The sequence below is a fragment of the Trachurus japonicus genome, chromosome 15 (assembly GCF_045865225.1).
Source record: "Trachurus japonicus isolate A0001 chromosome 15, Traja_1.0".
In the NCBI taxonomy this organism is placed as follows: Eukaryota; Metazoa; Chordata; class Actinopteri; order Carangiformes; family Carangidae; genus Trachurus; species Trachurus japonicus.
Genome location: NC_140921.1, coordinates 18,454,180 through 18,481,465, shown reverse-complemented (window position 1 = coordinate 18,481,465; position 27,286 = coordinate 18,454,180). Strand labels below are relative to the sequence as shown.

General features: G+C 42.4%; 2 protein-coding genes across 4 annotated transcripts; both read left to right on the top strand.

The window, feature by feature from the left end:
• The first annotated feature begins 667 nt into the window (after positions 1-667).
• On the top strand, positions 668-17,111 carry ercc6 (excision repair cross-complementation group 6). 3 transcript variants are annotated; one of them, XM_085800188.1, is made up of 22 exons: positions 668-749; positions 1,546-1,820; positions 1,915-2,143; positions 2,457-2,577; positions 3,101-3,218; positions 4,304-5,015; positions 6,418-6,549; positions 7,162-7,320; positions 8,190-8,325; positions 8,563-8,733; positions 8,982-9,158; positions 10,805-10,921; positions 11,359-11,454; positions 12,207-12,425; positions 13,011-13,121; positions 13,741-13,860; positions 14,130-14,224; positions 14,725-14,870; positions 14,959-15,555; positions 15,659-15,827; positions 15,929-16,007; positions 16,111-17,111. In XM_085800188.1, the coding sequence occupies exons 2-22, from the start codon at positions 1,625-1,627 to the stop codon at positions 16,564-16,566; spliced, it is 4,356 nt and encodes a 1,451-aa protein (XP_085656314.1). In that variant the 5' UTR covers positions 668-749; positions 1,546-1,624; the 3' UTR covers positions 16,567-17,111. The 3 variants fall into 3 exon arrangements, with proteins under 3 accessions (XP_085656314.1, XP_085656312.1, XP_085656313.1); XM_085800186.1 differs by having other exon boundaries at positions 4,301-5,015; XM_085800187.1 differs by having other exon boundaries at positions 727-833; positions 4,301-5,015.
• A 1,782-nt stretch (positions 17,112-18,893) lies between these two features.
• drgx (dorsal root ganglia homeobox) lies at positions 18,894-24,517 on the top strand. The gene is made up of 7 exons (XM_085800185.1): positions 18,894-18,967; positions 19,122-19,211; positions 20,039-20,139; positions 20,762-20,863; positions 22,587-22,759; positions 23,125-23,237; positions 23,360-24,517. Exons 2-7 carry the CDS (start codon positions 19,154-19,156, stop codon positions 23,734-23,736), a joined length of 924 nt encoding a protein of 307 aa, XP_085656311.1. The 5' UTR covers positions 18,894-18,967; positions 19,122-19,153; the 3' UTR covers positions 23,737-24,517.
• The last annotated feature ends 2,769 nt before the right edge of the window (positions 24,518-27,286 follow it).

Below are 27,286 nucleotides of genomic sequence, written 5' to 3'. Positions count from 1 at the left end.
GTCTCCATCTTCACTTTCTGTGCCAAGAGTAACAGCAATATCTTTCCCTATATAGATCTTTCTGTTTACACATATGACACTGTTTGGAAAGATTGCCGGCCTTTGCTCCATGCAAGGCGGAGATGATATTTTAATTAAGTCCTTCGTTTATTATTGCGCAGCACTGGAAATAAACTTCCTTGGAGATGCAAGTATTTGGCACTGCTCACATTTTTGTCATCCATCAAGGAAGGCTTTGCAGACCAAAAGAGAGATTGATGCTTTGCATAGGAACAGTAATTTTGAGATTTTTTTTAGACTGGGTTAATGGATAGTATGCTACTATTGTGCAAGCAAGGTCTGTCTGAACTGCACCCTGATTGCACCACAAGGAACTCCCACACTTTCTTCTTGCGTCTTCAGCACATAGCCTACGTGGTGACTGGTTCCCAAGCTGATTATGTAAAACACAAAGACAATGGATAACATGACAAACTGTGTTTATTTATTTATTTATTTTGTCACTGGTGGTGGGGAGGTGGAGAGGTTCAGAGGGTTCCTCCACTTCTGTCTGCATTTTTTTTTTTACTGTAATAAACAGCTTCGTGGCGCCATCTAGAGGTGGAGATGTGGCTGCAGCGGTGAGCCGACAGAGGGCGCTGTCCCACAGACATTGAACACAGCACGACACCGGAAGCCAGGAGGCATGGCAAGTTATTATATGACACAAACCCACACCAAGCCTGTGATGTTGTGTAACTGCACGTTTTGTAAGTAACTGTGTCTGCCACTGCCACTGTCAGTGCGGTTTAATGTGCCACATTTCCCCCAGACAGCGCGGACAGACAGCACGGGTGAGAGTTTCTCTGTGTTTGTATCCGCTGCTGCTCGTTGAAGGGTGAAACAGCTGATGGAGCTCAGCTCGCTGTTAGCTCGGCAGGCTAGCCTAGCCACGTAAACAATGGAGCCCGGCGAGGAGTTTTACGTTTCTGTGTGAACCAAGTGTCATTTTAAACTAAATATCCAATGTGCTGCTTTTAGGACAGCATTTAGTCTGAAATAGAGTCATAAATATATATTTAAACGTTTCTTCGCTTCCCCGTTGACTGAGTAATTTGCTTAAAAGCAGTCACCGTAGCTAAGAAACGGGTAACAGGTCTGCGTCTCTTACGTCAACTAACTATTTCAGATAAAATTCAGATTCAGATTCACTTTTTTAATCTCCGGAGGAAAGTTTTTCTTCGTTACAAACTCCTGAATAGTAAGAGACAATAAGCAAACAAAAGTGATATAACGTTACATAGGGGATGGACAGGATCAAGATCCATAACAATGTAATTACTAAAATAAAAGCAGAATAAGAACAGAATAAAACAAGATAAAAATAGAATAAGAATAAATTAAAATATAATTTTAATAATGTGATAATAAAGTACATGTGTACATGTACTTTATTGCATGCATTTAGTATACTCAGTAGGGCAGATGGCTCTTACAGTTCTGAGATAAACATTAAGTTTAAACTAAGTTGGTAACTATAAGTTAACTTTGTGTCTTTTACTACAGTGCTGGCAGCAGTGATAGTGGTCTGACTGGCCACAGCATCTGTTTACATCTGGATGACCCACTGACTGGCAGCATCACAATGCCCGTCGACGGTTCAGAGGACCAGGCGCCGTCCTCTCTGTCCAGCCCGGCCAGCGCTGCTCTCACCCCGGGAGGGACAGAGGAGGATGGAGCCACGGGAGGCTCAGCGGTCAGCTCCTTCCCTGAAAACAGTCAGGGCTCGGAGGCTGCTGCAGCCTATCCTGCCAACACTGGACCTGGGGAGAGTAACAGCGGTGAGCTATGCAACCTTTAAAACAGATGAGAGCTGCTTTTTTTTTTGTCATGGTACACAAACTGAATTAATGTGTTTTTCATCTGTGCATGCAGCCGGCAAGAGGTCTGGAGCCTTGTTGCACATTGACCGGCAGCGCATTCAAGCTGCATCAGCCAGTTCAGGTGCAGATGAGCTGCAGGGCCTCGGTGTGGCTGTGTACGACCAGGACGTCCTGGAGCAAGGTGTCCTGCAGCAGGTGGATGAGGCAATTCACGAGGCCAGTCAGGCTGCAGCCAAAGCTGAGGCAGAGAAGGAGTACGAGTCTGTGCTGGATGATGTCAGGTGAAGGACAATAACTGGGATATGCTGTTTTCTATGACCTTTAAATGAATATCCTCCTGTGTGTTGCAGTAATAAAAGTTTAATGGTCACTCAATCTCCACAGGACTCAATTACAGAAGCATATTTGACCTATAATCATGTAAAATGTTTCTCTCTGGTGGTTTTAAAGAAATCACGTTAGCTCAGATGAATGAGATAAAACATAAAAAATGAGTTTCTCCACCACTCTAAAAGAAATTTGCTTTTAATATCAAAGTAACCCATCTTTAACTGGCTGGCAAATCTGACTCTTCTGTATTGGTGTGTGTTTCAGGTCTGTTACACAATCTCTGAAACAAATCAACAAGATTATAGAGCAACTATCTCCCTATGCTGCCTCAAGCAAAGATATCAGTCGGAAGATCGAATCTGTCAAACGGCAGAAAGAAAATAAGGTAAATACTGTGCATGACAAAATGGTAAAATACAACGAAAATTGACATTATTATGTGATGTAACTGTACTATTGATAGTAGGGCTGGGACGATATGCTTTTCTCCCGATTCGATTCTTCTACGATTTTTTGGATGCCGATTCGATTTAAATTGCGATTCTACGATATTGCCGATTCTCTCGATTTTTAGTCGCATTTTTAACATTTATCTGCACACAAACACTGTAGGAGCCTATAAATTAACATACTCCATTATAAAATGAACTTAAACCCTTTTCAAAGCCTGTACTCTCTGTATGTAAAAGAGGCTAACAAATACACATTGCACAATATTTAAAAAAATTCAAAAAAAAAATTTCAAAAATTCAAAAAAAAATTTTTTTTCAAAAAAAAAAAAATCGATTTTTGAAAAAAAAAATCGATTTAAAAATCGTCAAAAAAGATATCGCGATATCTATGTGAATCGATTTTTTCTCCCACCCCTAATTGATAGTGACTGTAATGATGATGAACACTCAATTCAGGAGAAACAGCTGAAGAAAGTCCGAGCCAAACAGAAGAGACTTCAGGCCATCCTAGGAGGAGAGGACACCCAGAGGGTTGAGGCGGAGCTTTTAGCAGAAGGCGATGATGAAGAGGAAGGTGAGGGGTTAATTTAGTTTTATGGTACGATTTCTTCCAGGGTATTATTGACAAAAAATGTTGTGCTACGACTTGCATGAGTTGCATGAGGGTAATAAAGTGCTGCTGCCCTGCTTCCTATAGATAATGTGAAACCTGGGTCATGTTCAGCGCTGCCCGACATTTAGCAAAACAAAGCAGAGATGGAAACAATGCAGAGCAGAGCATTAATACCAGTTGCCGGTATGGTGGCCAAGAAGGCTATTCTGTGGTTTTCCCTGTTTAGGGAACTGACAGAGAAGATTGTAAGCAAAAGGGATACTTATTGGGAGGTTAAAAAATACACACTACACTGCAGTGATGGCTGTTTGGAAAATCAAAGTGACCACGTATGTCACATCTTTGGTGGATTGGTTTACTAACACTATTTGACAAAAGGTTGTTGAAAGATGTGCACTGGAATTAGGTAAACTGATTTGTGAAAAATGCTGCTACACAGTGATGTTTACCTTTTATTGTCTGTTTGCTTTTGTTTTGTGGTTGTGATGGGAGTGAATAGGAATTCATCTGTTGAGAAAAATCCACCACAACTAAGCTGTATAACATGAAACCTCTCAAATACGTTTCAGAAGACACTTGAATTTGCAGAATCATAGTCATTTGCTATTGCAATTTCAATTGGCATGTCCATGATGTTGTGTTTTGGCAGTGCCGAACTGGAACCAAATAGAAACCACTTTGATATAACTGAGGGTTTTGACTGTTAGGGCAGCAGATTTGTATGTTGTGTCTTACTTGATGTGATTCTGTGCTGATTTAACACCCAGTGAGAAAATTCCTGAACACCAGTTGTTTGTTATCAGCTTGAACAAACAAATAAAATGAAGCCACCCTGTTGAGGTTCTGGTAAATAAACAGTTATGTCTACGTCCAGTCACTAAAATATAATGTGGGGAGCCTAGGCCTAACAAATACAGTATGTTCAGTGTTTTTCCCTCTTCAAAAAACAATCTTTTGAATCCTGTCAAATTGTTCCTCATGTATAACACATTTAAAAAACTACAGGGTGCGTTGTATCTAACCCTGTATTTGTGTTCTCACAGAAGCCGGGCCGTCCACACTGGGCAGCATGCTCATGCCAGCTCAGGAGACCGAATGGGAGGAACTTATCCGCAAAGGTCACATGACGCCTTTTGGAACCCGGATTCCTCAGAAGGAGGTAAAGAAGGAGCCTCGCAGAGTGATGCTCGCTGAGGACTCGGCCTTTGACCAATACTTGGCAGACCAGGCGAAGTTGGCCACTGAGAGGAAGAAAGTGCCTCTTGTAAAGAAGAAGATGCGCTCTGGGCTCAGCCCTGACGGGGCGGCCAAGGGAAAAACCAGCAGAACCGTTCTCTCCCCTAAGGATAAAAAACTGAAAAAGCGCATGAGAAAGCTTCAGATAACTGCTCTGAAGGCCCATCCGAAGGCTCGGCCTAAGGCTGAGCCGCAGCTTCCCAAATCCAAGAAAAGGCGCAACACTGAGGGACAGGAGACAGACAGCGAGGGGTCAGAGTACCTGCCCTCTGATGAGGGCATAGACCCCGACCAAGAGCAAAGGGAAGCCATGGAGGAGGGTTTTGGGGAGGATTACGATGATGACGAGTATGACTTGAAACCGTACAAAAAAAAAACTCCAGGAAGAGGGAAGAAGAAGGTAAAAAAGGACAGTGAGGAAGAATACTGTCCTGAGAGTTCAGAGGAAGAGGAGGAGGGGAAGGGTAAAGAGAAAAAGTTTAAAGATGACGGAGATGTGGAGTACTACAGACAGCGAATAAGGTATGCTCATTGTTCTTGCTGTTTTTTAAACATATATAATTAGTTCATTTTAGAATCCAGATTATCATTACACAACTTCTATTTAGTTTGATTTATTCAGTGTAGTATGTAAAGAGCAGATTTGTACTCGGAGTTATGGTTAAATGTAAAGATGCTGAAAGTTTTCCCCTATATGTCGTCTTCTGAGGAGAACGGAGACATCTCGGCCTGTAAATGACATGCTCAACAAACACAATATTGAGCCTTTAACCGTGCATCACATTTGTAATGGCGGTGTTGCAAATGTGCTATTGTTCCTCCCTTTAGTTAAGGAGAAAAGCAGTTGTTTTCGGCTGGCTCCATAGTGCAGAAGGAGAGTTAATCCCAGATGAGATTGGCAGCTGTTTCTTGACTAAGCAAATTCACTCCCTGCTCTTCTTCTCTCTCTGCTCTCACACTGGCCTAATTATCCTCCTGCACATGGTTTTATACACTCACTAACTCTAATGCTCAAATTAATGGAAGAGCAGCCCTAATGAGATTTCATATTTATAGCTGCCAAATAAATTGTGTTGGCATGTGTCCTTTTTCTACACTACAGTGATTGAATGTCAATTCAACAGCATAGACACGGCATGGATGGTGAGGCTAGCTTATATGAGGAATGATATTATTAGAGTGGATGGTATTTGTAGTTGGGTGGGGGTAGAGTGGGGGCAGAAAAGTGTAATTAACTGAACCAATGCTTAGTCTTGACTTAATTAGAGAGTGTGGTCTCCCAGGCCCAGCTAAAGGACCAGTTTTGTGGCAGGGTGACAGGACCAGGCCCAAATGAAGATGGATTCTTATCCTCTGCACCTCACACCTTTCTGGGGAACTCGCACTACTAATTGTCTGTATCAATCTTCATTTGCTGCGCGACGACTGTGCCTCTAACTGCTCTCTCTCCTGCACTATTAAAACTGTTCTCCTTTACATTTCCCTTTTAGCTGTAGATGTTCCACAGCTCAAGGGAAAAAAGCCACAACTCCAGACATTTGCTGCCCGCACACCTGTGTAGGCAACACTTTTTAAATGAATTACTGAATGCAGTAGGTACAAATGGAACATCCGGCCATTCGTCCATCCGTTCGCTATACTCGCTTACCTCGTGTGGTGTTGCACATAGCTGCACCTTTCCCACTGTGCAGCAGGCGGCTGGGTGCTTTATATCCTGAACAGGTCATTAGTGTGTCACAAGGTTTCTATGTATAGAGAAAGAAATCCAGTCCAACATGAAACAGAATTACCTTGAAGATTCTCAAGTTCATTGAGATTCGAGGGCTTTGAAAGTCTTTTACCGAAGATAAGATCAGATTTGACTAAATAAAATTCACCATTCAGATATGCTATAAGTAACAGTATATAATCATTGTCTTATTAGGAGATGGAAGCGACAGCGTCTCCGAGAAAGGGAGGAGAAGAGAGAGAGAGGTGAGGAGCTGACCGATGACAGTGATGCTGAGTTTGATGAAGGCTTCAAAGTGCCTGGTTTCCTCTGGAAAAAACTTTACAAGTAAGTCTGATAGGTCAAATTTCTATCATTTAAAATGTCAGACAGAAATGTTCTTAGGTTGTTGTTTGTCAGCTCTGGGAGTGGTGAGTGACTAATAGATATAAAGATTATGTTGTGCACATAGACACCCTTTGCTCTTACAGACCTTTATACTGAAATTACTTATTAACTTAAGATTGTTTCACTCATCATTGCATCATAAATCTTTTTCTTTTACTGCTACGATACAGTAGGTCACTAATAGATGTTGGGAAAGGTAATTTAACATAAAATATAAATTTGCCTAGACGCAAATCCCAAATTCTTGTTGCAGTTTTCATTAAAGCTTTAATGGTTATTTCCTTACCTCGTGTTTCTCAAAGCACCGTGTTTGTTAGAAGTTATCCCAAGTTGTGCATTCATTCTGCTCGGCCTATATTAGTAGTAATAATTTTCTAATGCCCTGTTAAATCCTGTATGAAACTTCCTTTTGGCCTCTATAAACCATTGCCGCACGTGTGAGGGATTAAGTAGTTTACACTGTCACATTTTAGTTGACACTTTACAGTGTCCGTAGATGCTGTTATGCACAGGTGTTTAATGTTTGTGCGCACATGTACATCACATTTTCAGGTACCAGCAGACAGGTGTGCGGTGGATGTGGGAACTCCACTGTCAGCAGGCAGGTGGCATCCTGGGAGATGAGATGGGACTGGGTAAAACCATCCAGGTCATCTGCTTCCTGGCTGGACTGAGCTACAGCAAACTGAGGACAAGAGGGTCCAACTACAGGTACACACACACACACACACACACACACACACACACACACACACACATACACGGACAAGCAAACTGTGGCCAGAGACTGTGTGTCTGTATGGTATGAATATTTGATCAGAGGGATTTCTGCTTGAGAGTGTTCATCTGAATTATTAAACATGTTTCAATTATCAGACTCTTCACTTTCTTACTGCAGACATCAGAGAAAACACTGACACTGTGTGCGCGCGCATGCGTGCATGTGTACACATGCAAGTGTCTTCATGAACACTTAAAGTCAATCTTTGACTCATGAAGTGGGAGTGGAGCAGGTGTAGGGCAACAAATCAGTGGCGGAAAACATGAGGCAGTAATTTGGTTTTACTGCACAAATGACACTCATGCACTTAGGAGGTGGAGCTTCCCTGATGGTCAATACTCTGTCTGCTATAGACGCCCACAAATTGATTGCTTGCAAACTCAATTATGGCCCAGTATCAATAGCTTCCACCAGGCGGAGGTTCATGCTAGCCCATTAGTGTCTCTTTGTGTGTGTGTGTGCATGTGTTTGTTTGACAAAGCTCTTGTAAATCTTCACAGACGAGCTGAGCATGTGTCCGTGCACCTTCTTTGATTCATGCACAAAGCACAGAGAATGAACGGAGCAGTAGATCTAGGTGGTTTTCATTAGCCAGAATCATTTATTGTGCATGCGAGTTTAACACATTTTTATACTTTTACCCATCGGGTTTGTATACATTTGCATAAAAATAATGACTCTTATTTGCTAACGAAATTTGCTGAGTTTGGTGAAAGTTATATGAACCCAGAGTCCTCTTGTTTACGCATTTTAATCCCAGGTTTGGAATTAAAACATGGATCTGTGCATCTGGTTTCAGGTATGCCGGTCTGGGTCCCACAGTCATCGTGTGCCCAGCCACCGTCATGCACCAGTGGGTGAAGGAGTTTCACACCTGGTGGCCTGCGTTCAGGGTGGCTGTTCTACATGAAACCGGCTCCTTCACAAGTAACAAGGTAAACGTGTGTGTTGGATTTTGATTTTCAGGATTTAGTGACAAAGTTTTTTCCTCCGGGTCTGTTTTCCTCTGGGGGGCACTAGAGATCTGTTTATGAAGCTTTACCTCCTTACTCTTCTTCCCCCCCCCCTCTGCTCTCTCAAACACCCTCCTCTTGAAGTACATGATACTAGAGACAGTAAGGAGTTGCACCGAGTGAAACTTGTGCGTCTTTCTTTTATTTCTGCTGCTGCAGGAACGGCTCATTCCAGAGATAGCAGCGTGTCACGGTATCCTGATAACCTCATATTCAGCTGTGAGGACTATGCAAGACACCTTGCAGCGATACGACTGGCATTACATCATACTGGATGAGGGTCACAAGATCAGGAATCCAAACGCTGGAGTTACCACTGCCTGCAAACAGGTATTCACACACATTTGCAAACACACAAATTTTAACCAGTGCACCTAAAGGGTCCAGGCAGGAGTAATGACTGTTGCTTATGAATAAAAGTAAGCTGTCCAGAGTTTAAAGAGTTGTATCACACAGTTGTCATTGTTTGGAGTTTGTTTTCTACCTTAAGAAGAAGTTTTTACTGTTACTCACCCTTATGTTCTCATGCATCATATTTTAGAAATACATCAGTCACCTTGTCTTTTCCCTGTCTGTAGTTTCGTACTCCCCACAGGTTCATCCTGTCAGGCTCTCCCATGCAGAACAACTTGAAGGAGCTGTGGTCTCTCTTTGACTTCGTCTTCCCTGGCAAACTGGGGACACTGCCTGTGTTCATGGAGCAGTTCTCCGTGCCCATCACCATGGGAGGATACAGCAACGCCTCACCTGTACAGGTAATGAAACAACATACACAAAATATGCTCTGCAATTCTCATTGTCAATTTGGAACTATAAAAGTTTGATGTAATAATGAACAGTAATGATCCCCCCATTTTTGACTTGGGAGGGGTAGACAACATAAGTTTGCTCCTTTCTGCCTCCTTTCATTCAGGAGTTGCATTATTGTTTTTTTTATTGTTTTATTTTCTTTTTTCAATGAATGAAACAAATAAATAAACTAAACTAAACTTGGGACTTATATTGAAAAGATAAAAGCAAAAGAGAAACTAGGAAAAACACCCACCACAAAAGCGTCTTAGTGCTCTATCTTGTTTTCATTAAATGTTAGAGAAAGTAAATGGAGCAAAGAGCTCCATGGTTTGTTTCTATTCTAGTCCAAAGTGAATAAGAAGTGTAGAAAGCAGAAGCATATCACACACACAACAAGAAGTCATCAGTTCATGCAGCGAACCTGTCAGTAAACCTGTAACTGTAGCATAGGGAGGGTGCAGTGAAGGGCTAAAGTGTCACTTGACAGCACTAGTCCTACACGTGCACACAAGCACAATTTTGGCAAGCTTGATGGAAGCAGGTAGAAGGAACGATAAAGGAACAACAGAGCCATTAAGTGCAGTGCAGGATAATGTAGGTGCATGCAAAGGAACTTCAGTGCATCCCTAGTGAGTGAGAGAGAGAGCGAGAGAGAGAGGGAGAGGCTAAAGTGGAGAGCCAGTGAGCTAAATTGTAGCCCTTTGTCATTAGTGTTCAATCGTTAATAACCCACTGACTGTATGGATTTAATTATTTAAGCCAGCTATTGATGCTTCTTCCGCTGTCGATAATAAAAACCTTTACTAATTATTAATGTTATTAAATGGTCAGAGAGGACTAAGCTCTGCTGCCTTATCCTCTTCTCGAAATTCACAGGGCAACAAGCAGGTGCTCGGTTCATGTTCCTGTGTGCGTACAAGTGGATGCATGTAAAAAAAACTAGTGTGTTTTGGGGTGGGGCTGTGTTAGCATGTGGATGTGGGATCAATTACTGAAGCAAGCATTTGCAACCCACCCCCCACCCCCATGTGAATCCACTCAGCAGCTTGTGCAGAGATACCTGGGTCATGTGCTGCCCTCTGCCTTTTCCTTCCCCACTCTAACCTCTGTTGAGCCCTAAATCCCACATGTTATTGCCCCCTCCAGCTTTGCCGAGGGTGTCTTTGATCCCTCTGTGGACCCCCCCCTGCTGAGTTAATGTTTAAAAGGCTAACCGGCCTTCAGCACTAACTCAGGGTAAGGTGCAGCGGGGCCATTTGCAGCGGGGCTCCTAGTGTGGGGCGGGGCCGAGTCTTTCCGCAGCTCCCCTTCTGTTTCCAGAGGAGCCGGCCAGTGGTAGTGATAAAAGAGGAGGGCTCTGTCCCTCGGGACCAACAGCACTCTGATCAATGTTTAATGGTTGCTGCTGCTGAGAGGGACAGCAACATGAGGGAGGTGATGATAGGAGGAGGAGGGGCTAAACGATCATCATCCCCCAATAAACACACGTTGACAGGTGTGAGTGTTTGTTGGTTTGACACTGAACTGAATGCTGCTTTTTTTGTGTTAAGGCAGTTTGTTTGTGCTAAAAACTAAACTGTAAACTGCTTAAACTGTTGTTGACTTTCAGGTCCAGACGGCGTTCAAGTGCGCATGCGTGCTGAGGGACACCATAAATCCTTACCTGCTCAGAAGAATGAAGGCCGACGTGAAGGCCAACCTCTCTTTACCTGACAAAAATGAACAGGTATTCATCATACTCTAAAAGACATTTGACCCTTCTCTGTCTTAAGTATTGACCAGCCTCTCACGCCCGGGTCTCTTAACTGGGGATGTGTATTTCTGATTGGATGTGACTGCACGTGTCACATCTAAGGAGTATTTGATGAATGAGCATGGCCCACGTCAGGTGAAGCCAGCTAATAAAGTCCCGGTAAAGTAAAAGGAGCAGGTATTCATTAAAGAGGCTGGTCTCTGGTCTGTCCTCGTGGTTGACGCTGGTTGACTCCTCAGTCCACTTCGGCTCATTAAGTCAGTCCCTCAGGACAACAGTGGCTCCAAAAAACACACAGCTTCCCTCTAATTTCTCTTCTCGCACGTTGCACTTCATCAAGGGGCTTTAAAACGGATGCTCACCGCTTATTACACACTTACACCACTGTCCTTTTGTGTGTGTGTGTGTAGGTCCTGTTTTGCAGATTAACGGAGGAGCAGCGGCAGGTGTATCAGAACTTCTTGGATTCCAAAGAGGTCTACCAGATACTAAACGGGGACATGCAGGTAAATGTCTCTGATTCACCGTCTTTGCTTTTCTGCTTCTTCCATGTGTGTTCTTCTTCGCGTTGACCAACACTGCGTCACAGCAACGTGGACGCTGAAACTCTCAGTCGAGAAGACTTCCAGGAATAAGATCGTCCCTATTCATTATTTACCTCACTAACTCACTCACCTCACTCCTTTCACTTACAGGCCTTTGTGTGTCTTTTTGTGCACTCTTGTACACTAAAAGATTGTCAGTGGCCTTTAAATTGTTTTTTTTCGCCGTGTAAATTTTGTTTAACTCCTAATAGCTTCACTTGAGTATTCCTTAAGATGCTCTCTCCGAGGAGGCCGTGCAGTTGGGCTTCTCACATTAGTCGGGCCCTGGAGAGAAAGATTTGATAATTTATCACCACTGACCAAATGGACGCAGTCGGAGAGCCAGGGGTGACCACAGCAGATTGCATACACACGTACATGCACGCACACATGCTCTTATAGACATATTCAGTGGTCACTCTCAGTCCATTAACCACCATTACTAATGCAGTGACCGTTGGGCCTTCATCAAGAAACACGGCCTTTATTGTCCCTAAATAAATTATGTAACTCTTTCCTGTAGACTAAAGTAAATGTGCTTATTTGTTTAAAGGTGCAACACTGTAAAATGCAGTGATGTCTAGCAGCCGTTTCTACCAGCTTTGTCACCTGAAAGAAATATAGTAGTCTCTTTAAAAACCTTTGTTCCCCTTTTTTTTGTGTGCGTTCTGTAGGTATTCTCAGGTTTGATAGCGCTTCGTAAAATCTGTAACCACCCTGACCTTCTCTCGGGTGGTCCCCGGATGCTGAGAGGAATCCCAGAGGACCAGCTCACTGAGGAGGAACACTTTGGCTTTTGGAAACGCTCGGGGAAGCTGATAGTGGTGGACTCGCTGCTGCGTCTCTGGTTCAAACAGGGCCACAGAGTGCTGCTCTTCACTCAGTCTAGACAGGTCAGAAACACCTCGCTCTCATTGATGTCTCAATTAAAAAACAGCATTTAACATATACACTTATTAAATATTATACATGTTTAGATTTGTTTGTATTAATGCCCTCCGATGGATTTTTTGCATAGGCTTTGAATAAATATCTTGAATTGTCATGTCTGTATTTGTTGCTGGTTACCTACAGCCCATATGCCTGTAAGAGCGTGCGTGTCTACGGCGCGCGCGTGTGTGTGTGTGTGTGTGTGTGTGTGTGTGTGTGTGTGTGTGTGTGTGTGTGTGTGTGTGTGTGTGTGTGTGTGTGTGTGTGTGTGTGTGTGTGTGTGTGTGTGTGTGTGTGTGTGTGTGTGTGTGTGTGTGTGTGTGAGAGAATGAGTGAGAGGCCCCAGCTGTTGCAGTCAATACCAATGAGATTATACCTCAGAGGGAACCTGAGACCCTCCCTGTCGGTATCTCTGTCCATGTAATATTAATCTGCTCTAATCCTTTTAGAGATAATCCAAACCTCAGCCCCTCTCTCTGTTTCTCTCCCCTTCTTCCTTTTTGCTCACTGTCTTTCTGCCGCCTTTATTGTCTCCCCCTCCTTTCTAGATGATGGACATCTTTGAGGTGTTTGTGAGGGAGAACAGCTACACGTACCTGAAAATGGACGGCACTACCACGATAGCCTCCCGACAGCCACTCATCACTCGCTACAACGAGGTAAGGATTAGTCATCCCTAATGGCTCTGAGTGTTTCCCCTGAAAATCCCATCCTGAGGGACACAACTGCTTCAGTGGATCCCTCCTCACCCTGAGGTGAAAACACTAATTGACGGCAATCTGTTGTTCAAAAAGAATGTTCCTTATTGACTCTGGTGAAATATAGACATGTGAAAAATATTACTTGGAGCTATAGACGATGAATGTGAACGTTTAGAAGAAAGATAATAAAATGATGACTATTAAACAGTGCTCATATGCTCAGATTCTATTCAGATACAAGGCAAAAAAATTGAGTTGGTATCTTATAATTTCATTTAGTCCAAAAATCTCAGATTAATATTTTAAAAAAAATTCAGACTTTTTTTTTTTTCAGTTTTACTTTTTTTTTTTTTTTTTTTTAAAGAATCACGTGTCTTTAAATAAAATTAAGTTTAAGAGAGAATGATATTACCTCATATTATCATGTAAAATTATAAGATAACAATTTACATGTGAAATTTATTTATAAGCTATTTCTCAAAAACACTCACAATGTTATTATCATAATCGGTATAAAACTGTGGACATTATATTTATTAATCACTGATCAATTTTTTTCCCTTTGTCTATGTTACAGGACAAATCCATTTTTATTTTCTTGTTGACCACTAAAGTCGGAGGCCTGGGAGTCAATCTGACTGGAGCCAACAGAGTCATCATCTATGACCCAGACTGGAACCCCAGTACTGATACACAGGTTAGACAGACATGCACACGCACGCACACACACACACACACACACACACACAAAGTAATTCAAATAAAACATTTCCGAAGCCTGTTATATGTCCTTCATTTTTGTTAACTTTTGTAGCTTTGTCTGTAAAATTAAATAACCTGTTTTTTTCCAGTTGGATAACAGATTTCTCCATCTGGTCAATAATCTCAAATGATTCTTATTGTATCTTTACTCCTCCCTTTTTTTGTACCTTAATCATTTATTTAAATGCATTATGTTGGTCAAAGGCACGGGAACGGGCATGGAGGATCGGGCAGAAGCAGCAAGTCACGATCTACAGACTGCTGACTGCAGGGACCATTGAGGAAAAAATCTACCACAGGTAAGACAGCAGTGTTTTGTTTTTTTGTGGATGTAATCAAATGAAACCACAAAGCTTACGGAAAAAAATAAATTAAAATTCTGAGCTTGCTTTTGTGTGTTTTCTCTTACCCACTTCTCCATTTTAGTTGTCTTTCCATAGACTTCACACATTCATGAATATTGGTAATGACATGACTAATTGCACACATCACTGCTATATTACTACTTGTACTATCCCAGTTCTCAGTAATTGAAAAGCTTTCCTGCATTATTAAATGGCCAATCTAGGACTTCTAAACCGTTGCTCTGTTTGGTTTGTGTCTGTAAAGTGCTTTTAAACAGCAAGTTGGAAGAACTGCAGGGATTCTATTTTGATACCTACAGTAGAGCGGTTAACTAATTTTCTCATCCATCAGCTAAACTACTCTGTGGTGACAGAGGATCGGGGTTGCCTGCTGAGGTAAAATGGTAAATTATACACAAGTATCTAATTCTGTATTTTTATCTGTTTTAATTCAGGCAAATCTTCAAACAGTTTCTGACCAATCGTGTTCTAAAGGATCCAAAACAAAGACGGTTCTTTAAGTCTAACGACATCTATGAACTCTTCACCCTGTCTGACCCCGATGGAGCGCAGGGAACAGAGACCAGCGCTATATTTGCAGGTGTGTAGATTTTTATTTTTGTTGTCCTTACCAGAGAAACCCCGTACAGTATGAATCTCTCCCTAAAATGATTTTCACCCCCAAACAGGTACGGGCTCTGATGTCAAGGTGCCAAAGAAACCTGAAAGGCCAAGGCCATCGCACACGGTAAACCAAGGCAGCCGTGCACATAAACACTCCTCAGCAAACCAGAATGAAACTGGTGCACACAGCAGACACTCCTCAGCAAACATTCCTGCAGCGAGAGATGGAAACACCTCTCTGTGCGGTAACAACTCTCAGGGTAAACCAAACATCCCAGCAGACAGTCAAAGCACCAACCAAAATGGCGTGGATGTAGAGCCAAATGTTTCACTAAATACGCAACATAACGGACTAAATAATCGAGACTGGGATGCAGCCAAGTCATCAGTCAAAAACTCAAACTCACCCAGAGACAAAGAGTCTTCTTCCCTGACCAGCCCGCAGAAACACAGGGAAAAGAGGAAGCACTGTGACGCGGCAGAATCGCACAAACGCAAAGATAAGAAACGAAAACGCTCCCGTGATGTTCGGTTTGAAGGCACCCGCATCTCTCACTTGGTGAAAAAAAAGAGCTATAACAAACCCGAGGATGAAGGCAATGAGGGGCAGGACGAGAAGAAGTCCGACGATTATGTTTTGGCAAAGCTCTTCAAGAAATCCGGTAGGTCTTTTTGTTTTTTTCTTCGCACAAATTTGTCACATCACATATGGTTCATTTAGTAACTGTTATTTTTTAATCACTCATCTTCCTTGGTCGTCATCAGGCATCCACAGTGTGATGCAGCATGACACCATCATGGAGTCCTCAAACCCCGACTATGTTCTTGTGGAGGCAGAAGCCAACAGGGTGGCGAAAGATGCCCTGAAAGCCCTTAAGGTTTCTCGCCAGCAGTGCAGACTGCCCTACAATAGACCCCCTCCTCCACCTGCAAGGTACACGGTCTCAAACACGCTCAAACATTTGCATTGTTGGATCTTCGCTCATCTCACTTCAGGGAAACATATCTCATTTTGTCCCTTGTTTGTTCACTTAGGAAACGGTTTGGACAAAAGAAGAATTCTCTTCTGGCTACGCCTACAGTTCAGTCCGCCCCTACTCCCAGCAAATGCAAGGTAACACTACAGTGTTATTATGAAAAGATGTAACTTATTGCTCTGGTAGTTATTTGTCATTTGTGATGTGATGTATAAATTCATCAATTTTTTTTCTCTTCAGGATGCTGCTATTGTGAAGAAGTCTGTGTCAAAGAAGCCTGGTTCTGCAGCTCATTTCAGTGGGGAGGCGGCAGAAAGTGAGTCAAACTCCGCCCCGCTCTCTTCCTCCTCCCTGCTGGCCAAGATGAAAGCCCGTAATCACCTCAACGTGCCCTCCAGCCAAAGAGGAGAAGCAGAAGAAGAGGAGGAGGAGGACGGCTCTGGAGCTCCAGGACGGAGCTCCCCACCAGCTCCGCCCACTCAGCACGACGAGCTGCTGGTGGATCTGCGCAACTTTGTAGCTTTCCAGGCGAATGTGGACGGACAGGCCACCACTCAGGAAGTGCTGGAGTATTTCAAACCAAGACTGACCCAGGAGCAGGCGCCCGTCTTCCGAGAGCTGCTCAGGAGCATCTGTGACTTCCACCGGACGACTGGTCAGGAGGGCGTGTGGAGGCTGAAGGAGCACTTCCGCTGAAACACAGAAAAAAAACCGGGACCGAGGAATAGACTTAACTGTGATGCGTTTTTTTTTCTTTTTTCTTTTTTTGTCTGTCTGTCAAAATGCAGAAATACATCTGTAGCACTGTATGATAACTTCATATTATTACAGTTTTTTATGGTGTAATGGAAGGACCATATTGTAGGAGAGACATTTTCCAGTACAGTGGGCTGTTGGCTTAGTTGATGAACTCCTGTGATTATCAGCTAACTACATCCTGAAGCTAATGTCTGTTGCAATGTTTAATTTATTTCAGCTGCAGTCTGGGTTTTGTGTTCAGATATTATTTCTTTTTATTTGTACCTGCTTACACTTGAATTCACTTTGTATTTGCCTCGAAGTTAAAACTGTATTAGCTAATATTTCCTTAAAGATCTGTTGTTTTTTTCACTTTCAGTATTTGTATCTCAATGGTGTCATAACTTCTGTGAGATGTAACAGGGGAGTAGTGTCTCATTTTATGAACACAACCTAATCACCATAGGTTTTGGTGGGTTTTTCTAATGAACTTTTCAAAAGGATACAGTGGGTGAGGAAATACTCAAATGGCCCAACTCCAATTATATGTGAAACAAAAACAAAAAAAGACTCATTCACCTGCCATGTTTTATAAAAGAAAAAATAATGTAAAAACAAAAAACTTGATGCACAGTCTTGCATACATTGCATGTCATAAATCTCTGCTTAAGGAAACAAACAAATAAGCAAAGTACTGTATTTTGAATAAAGTTTACAGAACAAAAATAATTAAAAGTTTTGGACTCATTTTTGCAGTTTGTGATAAATTTCCATAGTTATACAATATAAATTATAGAAATGCTGACTTTAATTAGATTTATCAAAATTAGACAAGAACGGAGCTTTTTCTCACAGACAGTTCCTCAGAGTCGGACTGGAGTGAGGAGGCGTGGTGCTGACCAAGGTGCTGAAACGTTTCCTGTTGAAAACCTCGGAGCGAAAATCTGCAAAACCCACTGAAAGTTTACTTGTGAAATAGTTTGTAACCAGCGGAGATGAGAGTGTAATCTCATTTAGTCATTGAAGCAATCATCAGAGGCTGGAGAGGAAAGGCGCTGACAGGAAGCAGACCCACACACACACACACACGCACACACACACTTTGGGCCTGCACTCTTGTCAGAGTTGTCTAGACCAAATATTGGGATAAAGTTATCAACCGTTATTTGATTTCAATTTTCTCCACGCACCTCGCCGAGGTCATAATAACAACTTTATTTTCAGTGGTGCATAAATTAATTACGCGCATTTAATAACTAAAATATCATTATATTCCCCCTTTAATAACATAAACGCTGCACGCCAGGGAAACCCTTAATAGCGCGGGGCCCTGTAACTGGCCATTATCCGCCTGTAATGATATTACAGAACCAATTACGCGCCATTAGAAGGGATTTTCTGCACTTTATGTGGTTTAGTCCAATCCCGCACTCCTCTTCTAAATTTCAGCTGCTTCTCGAAGCCTCATTTTGCCTCCACCTCAGAGACGCATGGCGTCTGCGCTCTGTCGTCCCTGATGCGCTTTAAAACTAATTGAAAGGGTCCCGCAGCAGATCATTTATCTGAGGAAGCGTAATAAATCGCAGGACCCCTTGCTGTGAACAAAATCAAAAATTTGGCCTTGTGAGTGTTCTACATGCGCAACCCCTTGTAAAGTGGACCCCCTAACACACCCTGACGAGCAATTAACCCACCCGACAGTCAATCTAAAACCCAAAAGCAGTCATCCTCCTTTTTTTAATATATGAAAGAACCAAATAAAAAGTGCAGCGGGTATGTGTGCATGTTTATGGTTAGGGAATATGCTTGACTCTGGAATAACAATCACTTGTGATGAATTTTTTTGGCACCAGAGCAGAGCTGCCGTTTGCCACCCTGGGTATATCTCCCCTCTCCCCCCTCTGTCTTTATATCTGTCTCTGACACACACACACACACACACACACACACACACACACACACACACACACACACACACACACACACACACACACACACACACACACACACACACACACACCAGGAGTTGGGGGTGAAAGAGACAAAGCCGTGATAATCCGATTAGGACCAATTAGGCGTGAGATTCTGCGACACTAGCTGAAAGCCTTAACACTCTGTAGACAGTTATACAGTTATAGAGACATCTGGACACTCCCAGAGAGAGTGCGTGTGTGTGGTGAGTGTGTATGTGTGTATGTGTGTGTGTAGGAGAGAGAAAGAGACAGGAGGAGAGAGAGGGAGAGAGAGCGAGAGGAGTCTGGACACTCCCAGGCAGAGTCAGAGAGTCAGTGGAGGTGCAGCAGCCACTTCTCTCCAGAGCGGGAACTCACTCGCATCAGCATCAGCATCCTCACTGCAGGTAGGACGCGCTGCATCTTCAACTTTCAGTCTGCTTAAGTTGTACTTCTTTTTTTTAGGAAGACTTAATGTCCCCAGCCACAGATCTGAATCGCACTGTATCCGACCTCCGGCGCTTCGGGTTGAAACTTTTTTTTCCCTCTTCTCCGCACCAGGTTCAGTTTTTGCGGCTCAGAGACGCGTCAGGATGTTCTACTTCCACTGTCCGCCTCAGCTGGACGGAGAGTGCTGCCGCTCCAACACATGTAAGTTTTACCTCCTTGTTTTTTTCCCCCGTCGGCCTCACACAGCTGCCAGTTATTTCCACTGTCTCTCTTGTCTGCAAAGTTTTGTGATGTTTCCGTGCGTATTTACGCGCACAATGTGTGTGTTGTTGTGGCACAGCCGAGAGCAGGCCTGTGCCGTGCGCATGTTTTCATCTTTTTTTAATTTCACATCATTATCTTCGCTAAAAAATGAAAATGACACAGACCTAAAAAGAATGTTTTATGAGGTAACAAATTAAAAAGAAAATCATTTTCTATTTCGCAGCCATGTTCAGAACATTTGGCGAGGCTGTTATAAACTGATATTTCCCATGTTAGAAACATTAAAATTAAAATTAAAACTGAGACAGACTGGATGCTCAATGCATCTGTATAAACACGTGTGTCATTTTCTCTTTCCCCACAAATTCAAAGGTGGATGTAAAGGGTTAAGTCAGCCATGTCAATCTGCTGCCTGTTTCGGTGAGAAGCGCTGGTGGTTTGGCCCCGGGGCAGAGGGGGCGTTTTGTCCCGGGCACAGATGTTGAGTGTCATGGCTCTTAGTCCGTCATGGTTCCCCTCAGACAGCCACAACAGCAGTGTTTCATGCTACTAATGGAAATACAAAATGTGCCAGAGAATAAATTCCCTGTGTGTTTGGCCTACATAGACACTTCTGTTTTTGCATTTCTTTTTTTTTCCCCACACATGAATCAAAGTTTTCTTTTTAACTCAGTTGCTGAATTAATTTAAATAGAAACATGGGATTATAAATCTAATTTCATCAACACTGAATTCTCTTTAAAACTTTTTTTTTCTCTCCACAGTGAATTCCAGCGGTTTTGCCAACCACGCCGCGGCTGATTTTGACGATGGATTTCTACGCAGAAAACAGCGCAGAAACAGAACAACATTTACTCTGCAACAGGTAAATATCTCCCGGCACAAAAACACAGATACCGAGAAATATGAGAAACTTCACTCAAAGCGAAACAGCACGAGGAACTAAATTAAAAGTGAGGAAAATAGAAATGGCACTCACACTTTCAAAATAAAGGACTTTAGCCAGGTAGAGAATAACAGGCTAATCATAAACTCAGGCCTTTATAATAATTTTGATGATAAGTGATTAGAACAAAATGACACAATTGCTGCACACATATGAAAATTAAAACACAAGGTTATGAAACTTTTATGAAATATTTATATTTTTGAAGATCATGCATCTGCACAAGTAAGATGACCTCTGTGTGTGTGTGTGTGTGTGTGTGTGTGTGTGGGTGGGTGGGTGGGGGGGGTCATTTGATGTTAGGCCAAGATTAGCTAGGCCTTACCTTTTCATCTGATAGTGTGTTACACTTAAAGATTTTATATTTTTTGGAAATGCATGGAGCTGATGAGGATCATATTTATAAAGACAGAGAAAGAAAGAAAGAAAGAAAGAAAGAAAGAAAGAAAGAAAGAAAGAAAGAAAGAAAGAAAGAAAGGTAAAGTAAAGAATGACTCAATCAACAGGAAATAAACTTTGTATTTCACTGGTGTTTTTGCAGCTGGAGGCTTTGGAGGCAGTTTTCGCTCAGACTCACTACCCGGACGTGTTCACCCGGGAGGAGCTGGCCATGAAGATCAACCTGACCGAGGCCAGGGTGCAGGTATGTCCGACCGCAGCACCACTGTGTGCGCACTGTGTCCTGGGCACGTTTGACCATGCGAGAGAGGGTAAATTAAGCCACTCTGTCATTCCGGCGATGCACTTTAATAACATCAACATAATGGTGAATATTAGATTAGCTTGATTAATCGGTCATTCATAATTAACCAGCGATAATGGTCCTCACTAATTTGTCCGCGTCTCAAAGGTAGGAATACATCATCCATGCAAGATCTCCCCTTGTCCCCGTGTTACGCAGACAGAAACCGATATGTGTTTTAAAAGAGAGGGAGCCTGCAGCCTCCCAAACTCTCTCTCCCTCTCTCCCTCGTTCTCTCTCTCTGTCAAACACACTCTTCAAAACACAAACACACACCAGAAGAAAAAAAATGCCTTAAATTTGGTCATTTATATTCCGCTCCTGCCCTGCACATATGCGCGGTTATAAACTTGGCCAGATGTAATTAAGTTATGTGTCCTGTATGTAATTTCCTGCATTCCAGATTTGCTTTTGGGTTTTGTTGTGCGCGCAGATCTAATTGTGGGAAATATAATAGTTTGCCTTTTGTTCCCCAGGGTCATCTTACTATCGCTTAAACCCAATGGCGGGGTTGATAATGGAATCCAGCGCTGTAAATTAGGGATTGTAAACAAATTATTCCCCTCCTAATCCGATTACCACATTCCTATTATTAAATCTGAACATGAATCCACCGCAGTATGCAGGGATATTAAACTTACATTATTATTAGAAAATAAATTTCCTTTCTGTTGTAGTGTTGTTGCCCCCCTTTTTGTAAAGTGTCAATGGGCCTCCCCCGCATTAAGAGCATGCCGCAAATTGAGATTAATGGAGCAATTATAGCCCATTCAGAGACGGGTGTGTGTGGGGGGGCGCGACTTCTAGCTGGAAGGTGCAGGGGTGAGATAAGTCCATTGGTTGTATTGTTGTCCTGCCACCAAAAATGTTGTCCTTTCTTTATGCCGAATGAATGCATGTGTTTTGTTTGGCTGTTGACACCATTTATACCTCCCATACAATGGGAGGGATGCAGAGCACATGCACACGACTCTAACCTCCATTCACACATCATGATTAATGCCTGCTAGAACCAAGTCCTAATCGAATCTGATGTTGTCAAACAATCACTAAATAGGGAAATAAACGACTTCATCATAGCTGCCTCTCTCTCGGGCAGCACAACTGTCAGTGGGAAGTCATTAAAATATGATAATGAAAAATTGCTCAATTAAATGTTGTTATAGGCAGTGACCTTCATTCGATTAAGATACCAGAACTTGGCGAGCCTATATCTTCTCAGCTGTGTGGATGGTGAAGTTTCAGAGATAAGTCAGTGACTATAGGGAAAGTAGGATGCTGCTGTGACACATTCAAGTGCCTCTTGATGTGCAAGACAAAATAGAGCAAATGGAGAATTAGTTGAAACTGTCAAGAAGACAGATATCAGTGAAGTTGGCATTAGTTTGTCTGTGATATAAAAAAAAAGAACGTGCAAAAGGGAAATGAAGAACTTGATGAGAAAAACTTTGGCATGAATAAAGCTTCAGTCAATAAATAAAATTAATAGATGCAAATGTGTCAGGGCATGTAGCAATATTCCAGTTTTAATTAGTAATTTAATTTAATTGTTTTGCTTTTTGTCTTCTCTGTCTTTTCTTTCTCCTTCTCTTTCTCTTTCTCTCTCTTTTTTTTTAAATTGCAGGTTTGGTTTCAGAATCGCAGAGCAAAGTGGAGGAAGACAGAGCGAGGGAGCACAGAGCCTGAAGGGGGGAAAGAGCAAATGAGTGAGGGCACTCCTCCATCTCGCAGCATCAACTCTCAGTCCCCAGTGGACCAGAGCAGAAAACAGAAAGAACCACTGGAGATGCAACAGAGGTAAAAAAAATAAAAATAAAAAATCTGATTGTTGTGGCTGTCACTGTTTCTTATTGGCAGGAGACAGAGAGGTTTGCAGATTCAAATTCACAGACTGGCGGCTTTGAATGATGCAAATAAATACGAAGCAATATCCTCTCTGTCAATAACTGCCAACACAAATCTCTGATGACCATCTAGGTCATTTTTGTACATTGTTCTTACAAACTCTTCTAGTTAAATTGAATATAAAACAGTCAAAGCTCCAGAGAAACTACAGGAAAAAGTTATAGATGTTACTAAAAAATGTAGGTGTGTTAAATAAGGAATTTGCCACCTTATAATTTTCTCCCAATAATCAGCTATTGTCTGTCTGTTTTCCCCAGTATCAGCAGGACCGTGGGTCCTGGTGGGCCCTTCTTCCCATCTTGTATACCAGGGACGCTGCTCAATTCTGCCACCTACGCCCAGGCCCTCTCACAGGTCGCCACACTGAAAGGTAAATATGGTTTTCATTACTGGTGAATGGAGAGAGTGATGATGGTGATGAGAAAATGAAAATTTGTCTTTTGGTAGTCTCACCACAAGTCTCTCTCTTTTTTTTTCTTTCTTTTTTTTAAGGTAATGGTTTGTGCTCCTGCTGCGTCTCTGACCCCATGGGATTGTCCTTCCTGCCGCCCTACGGTTGTCAGGGCAACCGCACAGCCAGCGTGGCCGCCCTGCGCATGAAGGCCCGGGAGCACTCGGAGGCTGTGCTGCAGTCGGCCAACCTGCTCGGCGCTGCAGGAACCGGGCCCGGCGTTGGCGTCCTGTCTGGAGTGGGCGTCAGCTCGGCCGGGGTGGCGAGGCCCTCGGTGGGTCCTGCCATCGAGGTGCCCGGCTCTATGGGACGGGGAGGAGACAGCTCCAGTCCCAGCCCGGCCAACAAGGTGCCAGTCCTGGGCGGCAACCAGGACAAACACCCTCAATGCTCCAAGGAACCACTGGAGAAAAAGTGAGGCTGTGGACGTGGACATGGATACTCTACATCTGTGTGATTGTGCCTGTTATTACTACTCTACTCTCCTCTACCCCGGTCCTATGAGCAACTAAGCACAACTACTGACTGACTGACTCCAGAAACAGCCTGGAAAGACTTTGCTGATATCACAGTGTATGGATGCAAACAATAAATATTTATTTGACAGTAAATTATTATTGTTTGTGAGAAATGCTGAATATTTGGGGCCTTGTTATCCCCATTAAAGCACAAGTGTGGTTTTGGATCTATACAGTATCTGTCGTCATGCACTCTTGGACTCTATTTGATGGATTAACATAGATACAACATGTGTGCAACAAAGACCTATTTGATAATGTGAATTTAAGTTCCTCTTGTTTTCCTAAAGAGGACAGATGCTTACATTGTGAATGTTGATGCATGTAAACTGTACGTGTAGAACTAAAGGCAGGACTGTGAGGATTATTTGGAGGTGTTTGGCAATATGATGTTTTTGCCGTCAGGTCAGAAATGGGCTCAAACAATCGTCTGTCATTCTTTTTGATTTTTAAAGTGAAAGTGCACTTTAATATTAATCAGCCATTTCCAGTGTAAATGTGTACATGTGCCAGAATACAGTATGTTGATGTGTGAGCTCCTGTGCAGGCTGAAGCAGACTCAGTGACAGAGCGGCGGTTGTCCCCTCCACTCTGTTAGCACATCTGTAGCGCCAGCAGACAGGGAACACACCAGTCCTGTTTTGACATGTTCTTTAAAACAATTAAAGATGTAGTCGCTCATGTTCCTCTCCTGTTGCCTCTCACTCCAGCCATCTGTTCTGATACATTATTTATCAGCTTCCCTTAAAGCCGGGAGAGTAGAGCAAGCGTGACTCTTATTATTTATTTACTTTTAGAAACGCCTGCCATCTCTCTCTCTCTTCCTCTCTCTGAGCAGTTTTTAATAAACCCCATTAAACATGATAAATGCTATTTATTAATGTTGAATTTACATTTTAAAATATATAATCTTTCATCACCTCAGGGCTCTTCACACAGTAGTTTATCACGGGCAATACATTTGTTGATTCATTATTCCTAAATATCTTTCCGCATAGAATGACTCTTGAATAAAGGTGATCAGCTGATCAGACAAAACCAGTAGTTGGGCTGATTCAATTTGCGTCCTTGAGGATTTTCGGGAAATTACTTTTGATAGTCAATAACACAATTAAGTAAACTACACACACATTACCATGAATAATTGATAAGAAATTATGTATTACCATGAAGTACTGGTTCAATAATTGATGAGGCGACACCCTGGTGACACAGAAGAGAGAGATAATGTCAGAAGTCGTGCCAGGTTGTACACTCACTTCCTCTTTTTCATTATGTGTGTATGTTGTAAATAACCAAAAAAATACTCCAATAAAGTGACACTTTCTTGAGCATGAGTCACCCACTTGTGACACACACACACACACACACACACTTTTTAAGAGTTAACAGGATTTATAATGTAAAAATATACCATATTAAAATAAGATAATCAATAAATAAAATAGCTACTTTCAGGGCAGACATTTTCAAAATAAAGTTTTACATTCAGAATCTATTATGGCTGATTTCATATATCCAATATTATAATATTGTAGCCCTGTTATATAGCAGGTGCTCTTATCTATTCAAGGCCCAAATGATGTTACCAAAAACATCATGTCCTAATATAATGATTTTGCTTTATGCATGAGAGAGCTCCAGAGCAAATATGTTAAGCCCTGTGACATGGCAGCTAATGATAACACAATATCCTTATACCAAATCAGCTCCTTTTCCTAAAATGCACCAATGTGGACAACGGAATCCAGCGCACTCACACAAAAGACGTGAAAAACACATTCAATCTCTCCAAAATTGAATACAGTAGTTGTGGAATTTAATCATTAGCCAAAACAAAGGATGCTGAAGTTATAATGACTCCGATCATCATTAAGTTTTGCATGGTGCCCATAATTCACTGCTTTAATATTTCATAAACAAGTCAAGTTGGTGTTGACATTCAGCTGTGCATGTGGCATCATTGATAATTTTCTGTCACCTAAAAAAAGTCCTGAGGCGGTTTTGTGGAGCATTGTTATATCAAATTAGCTGGAGAGCGGCCAGAAAAGCAGACAAACATGGTGAATGTGGGGGACAGCAGTTGAACTCTGTTCTTACAGTGCAGTTAATGGGCTTCTTTTGTTGCAGTAATGAAATATTTTTGCAGGGATGTGGGGAAATATGTCCTGAAACAGGGAGACGTTGTCCACATGCACCCATCCACAGACGCACAGACAATATAAGGCATGCAGAAAAAGACCGTATGCTAAAGAAAAACACACATAGGGGCCGACGTATAATTATTTTCCCTGACACTGGGTGCAACACCTACATTTTACAATTCAAGTGCATTCAGGCCTGGTCCACTGAAGGACCAAAACACCCTACTAAGGTATCATCTCTGCTTTTAATTCCTGCAAAAGAACTGATCAATAACCCAATCAATTAGAATCAATTAAGCTCATCTCTGAATGGAGATAATACAAACAAAGCAGATCTTAATGCAGCAAGTAATGTGCCCGTCTGCTGTCTGCCACATAACCACATCTCTGCTCGGCCTTACTCAGCACAGGGAAGAAGAGCACCCTCAGCGTTTGTGATCAATGCCCAGAGTCTCCAGCAGTTTCACAATTCAAAATACAACGAATACACCTATCAATCAAAAACTATATACATTTTATATAAAAGTTTTTATACCCATTTATACATACTCTGAATATTTCAGTACAGGCCAAATTGAATTGGATGGTTGTATGTTCTTGGTTCGTCCACTAGAGGGATGTAGTGAGCAGGAGACTTGTCCAGACTTCCCACAACAGGCTCTATCTCAACCCTCAGTGGGGAAATTGAGCACTTTGGATAAACACACTCACTAATTTTTGCTGAGGGAAGTCTTTGTAAATTAAATTTTATTAATCAAAACAATTTTTTAACAAGTGCCGAGCATTGAGGGCCCAAAAGTAAGTAGCAAAACAAGATGATGGGCTCCCTATATCAGCAAGTTGCAACTTCTGGATGATGATGTTTGAGATGTGAGGCTGATTATCTCATGAAAGAGGTCGGGAGATGGATGTTACTGACATTCAGAGTCCAGTGCGGAGAGGGAAAATGCTGGATGAAGAGATCGTGTGGGTGCAGTGATGGAGGTTGCAGGGAGCAGGGAGGAAAGAGATTAGTTTAAAAAAGGGATTACCTCAGCCTTTTACCAAAGTTTGGTGAGCTGTATGTAAAGCCATCTGTGTGTTTGTCAGTGTGTGTGTCTATGTGTGTGTTTGTGGGGGAGTGTGTCTCCATTAAGGCCCATGTGTGTGTGTCCATCATCCTGCGGGCACGCGCCAAGAATCCCAGGAAACTATCTGCTACAGCAATCTCCTATTATAGCAGCGGGCTGTAGGGGGGGAGGTAGTGGAGGAAGGAGGAGGTTCAGTTCCTCCCCTTCCTCTGCCTCATGGCCTTTTCTGCTCGGGT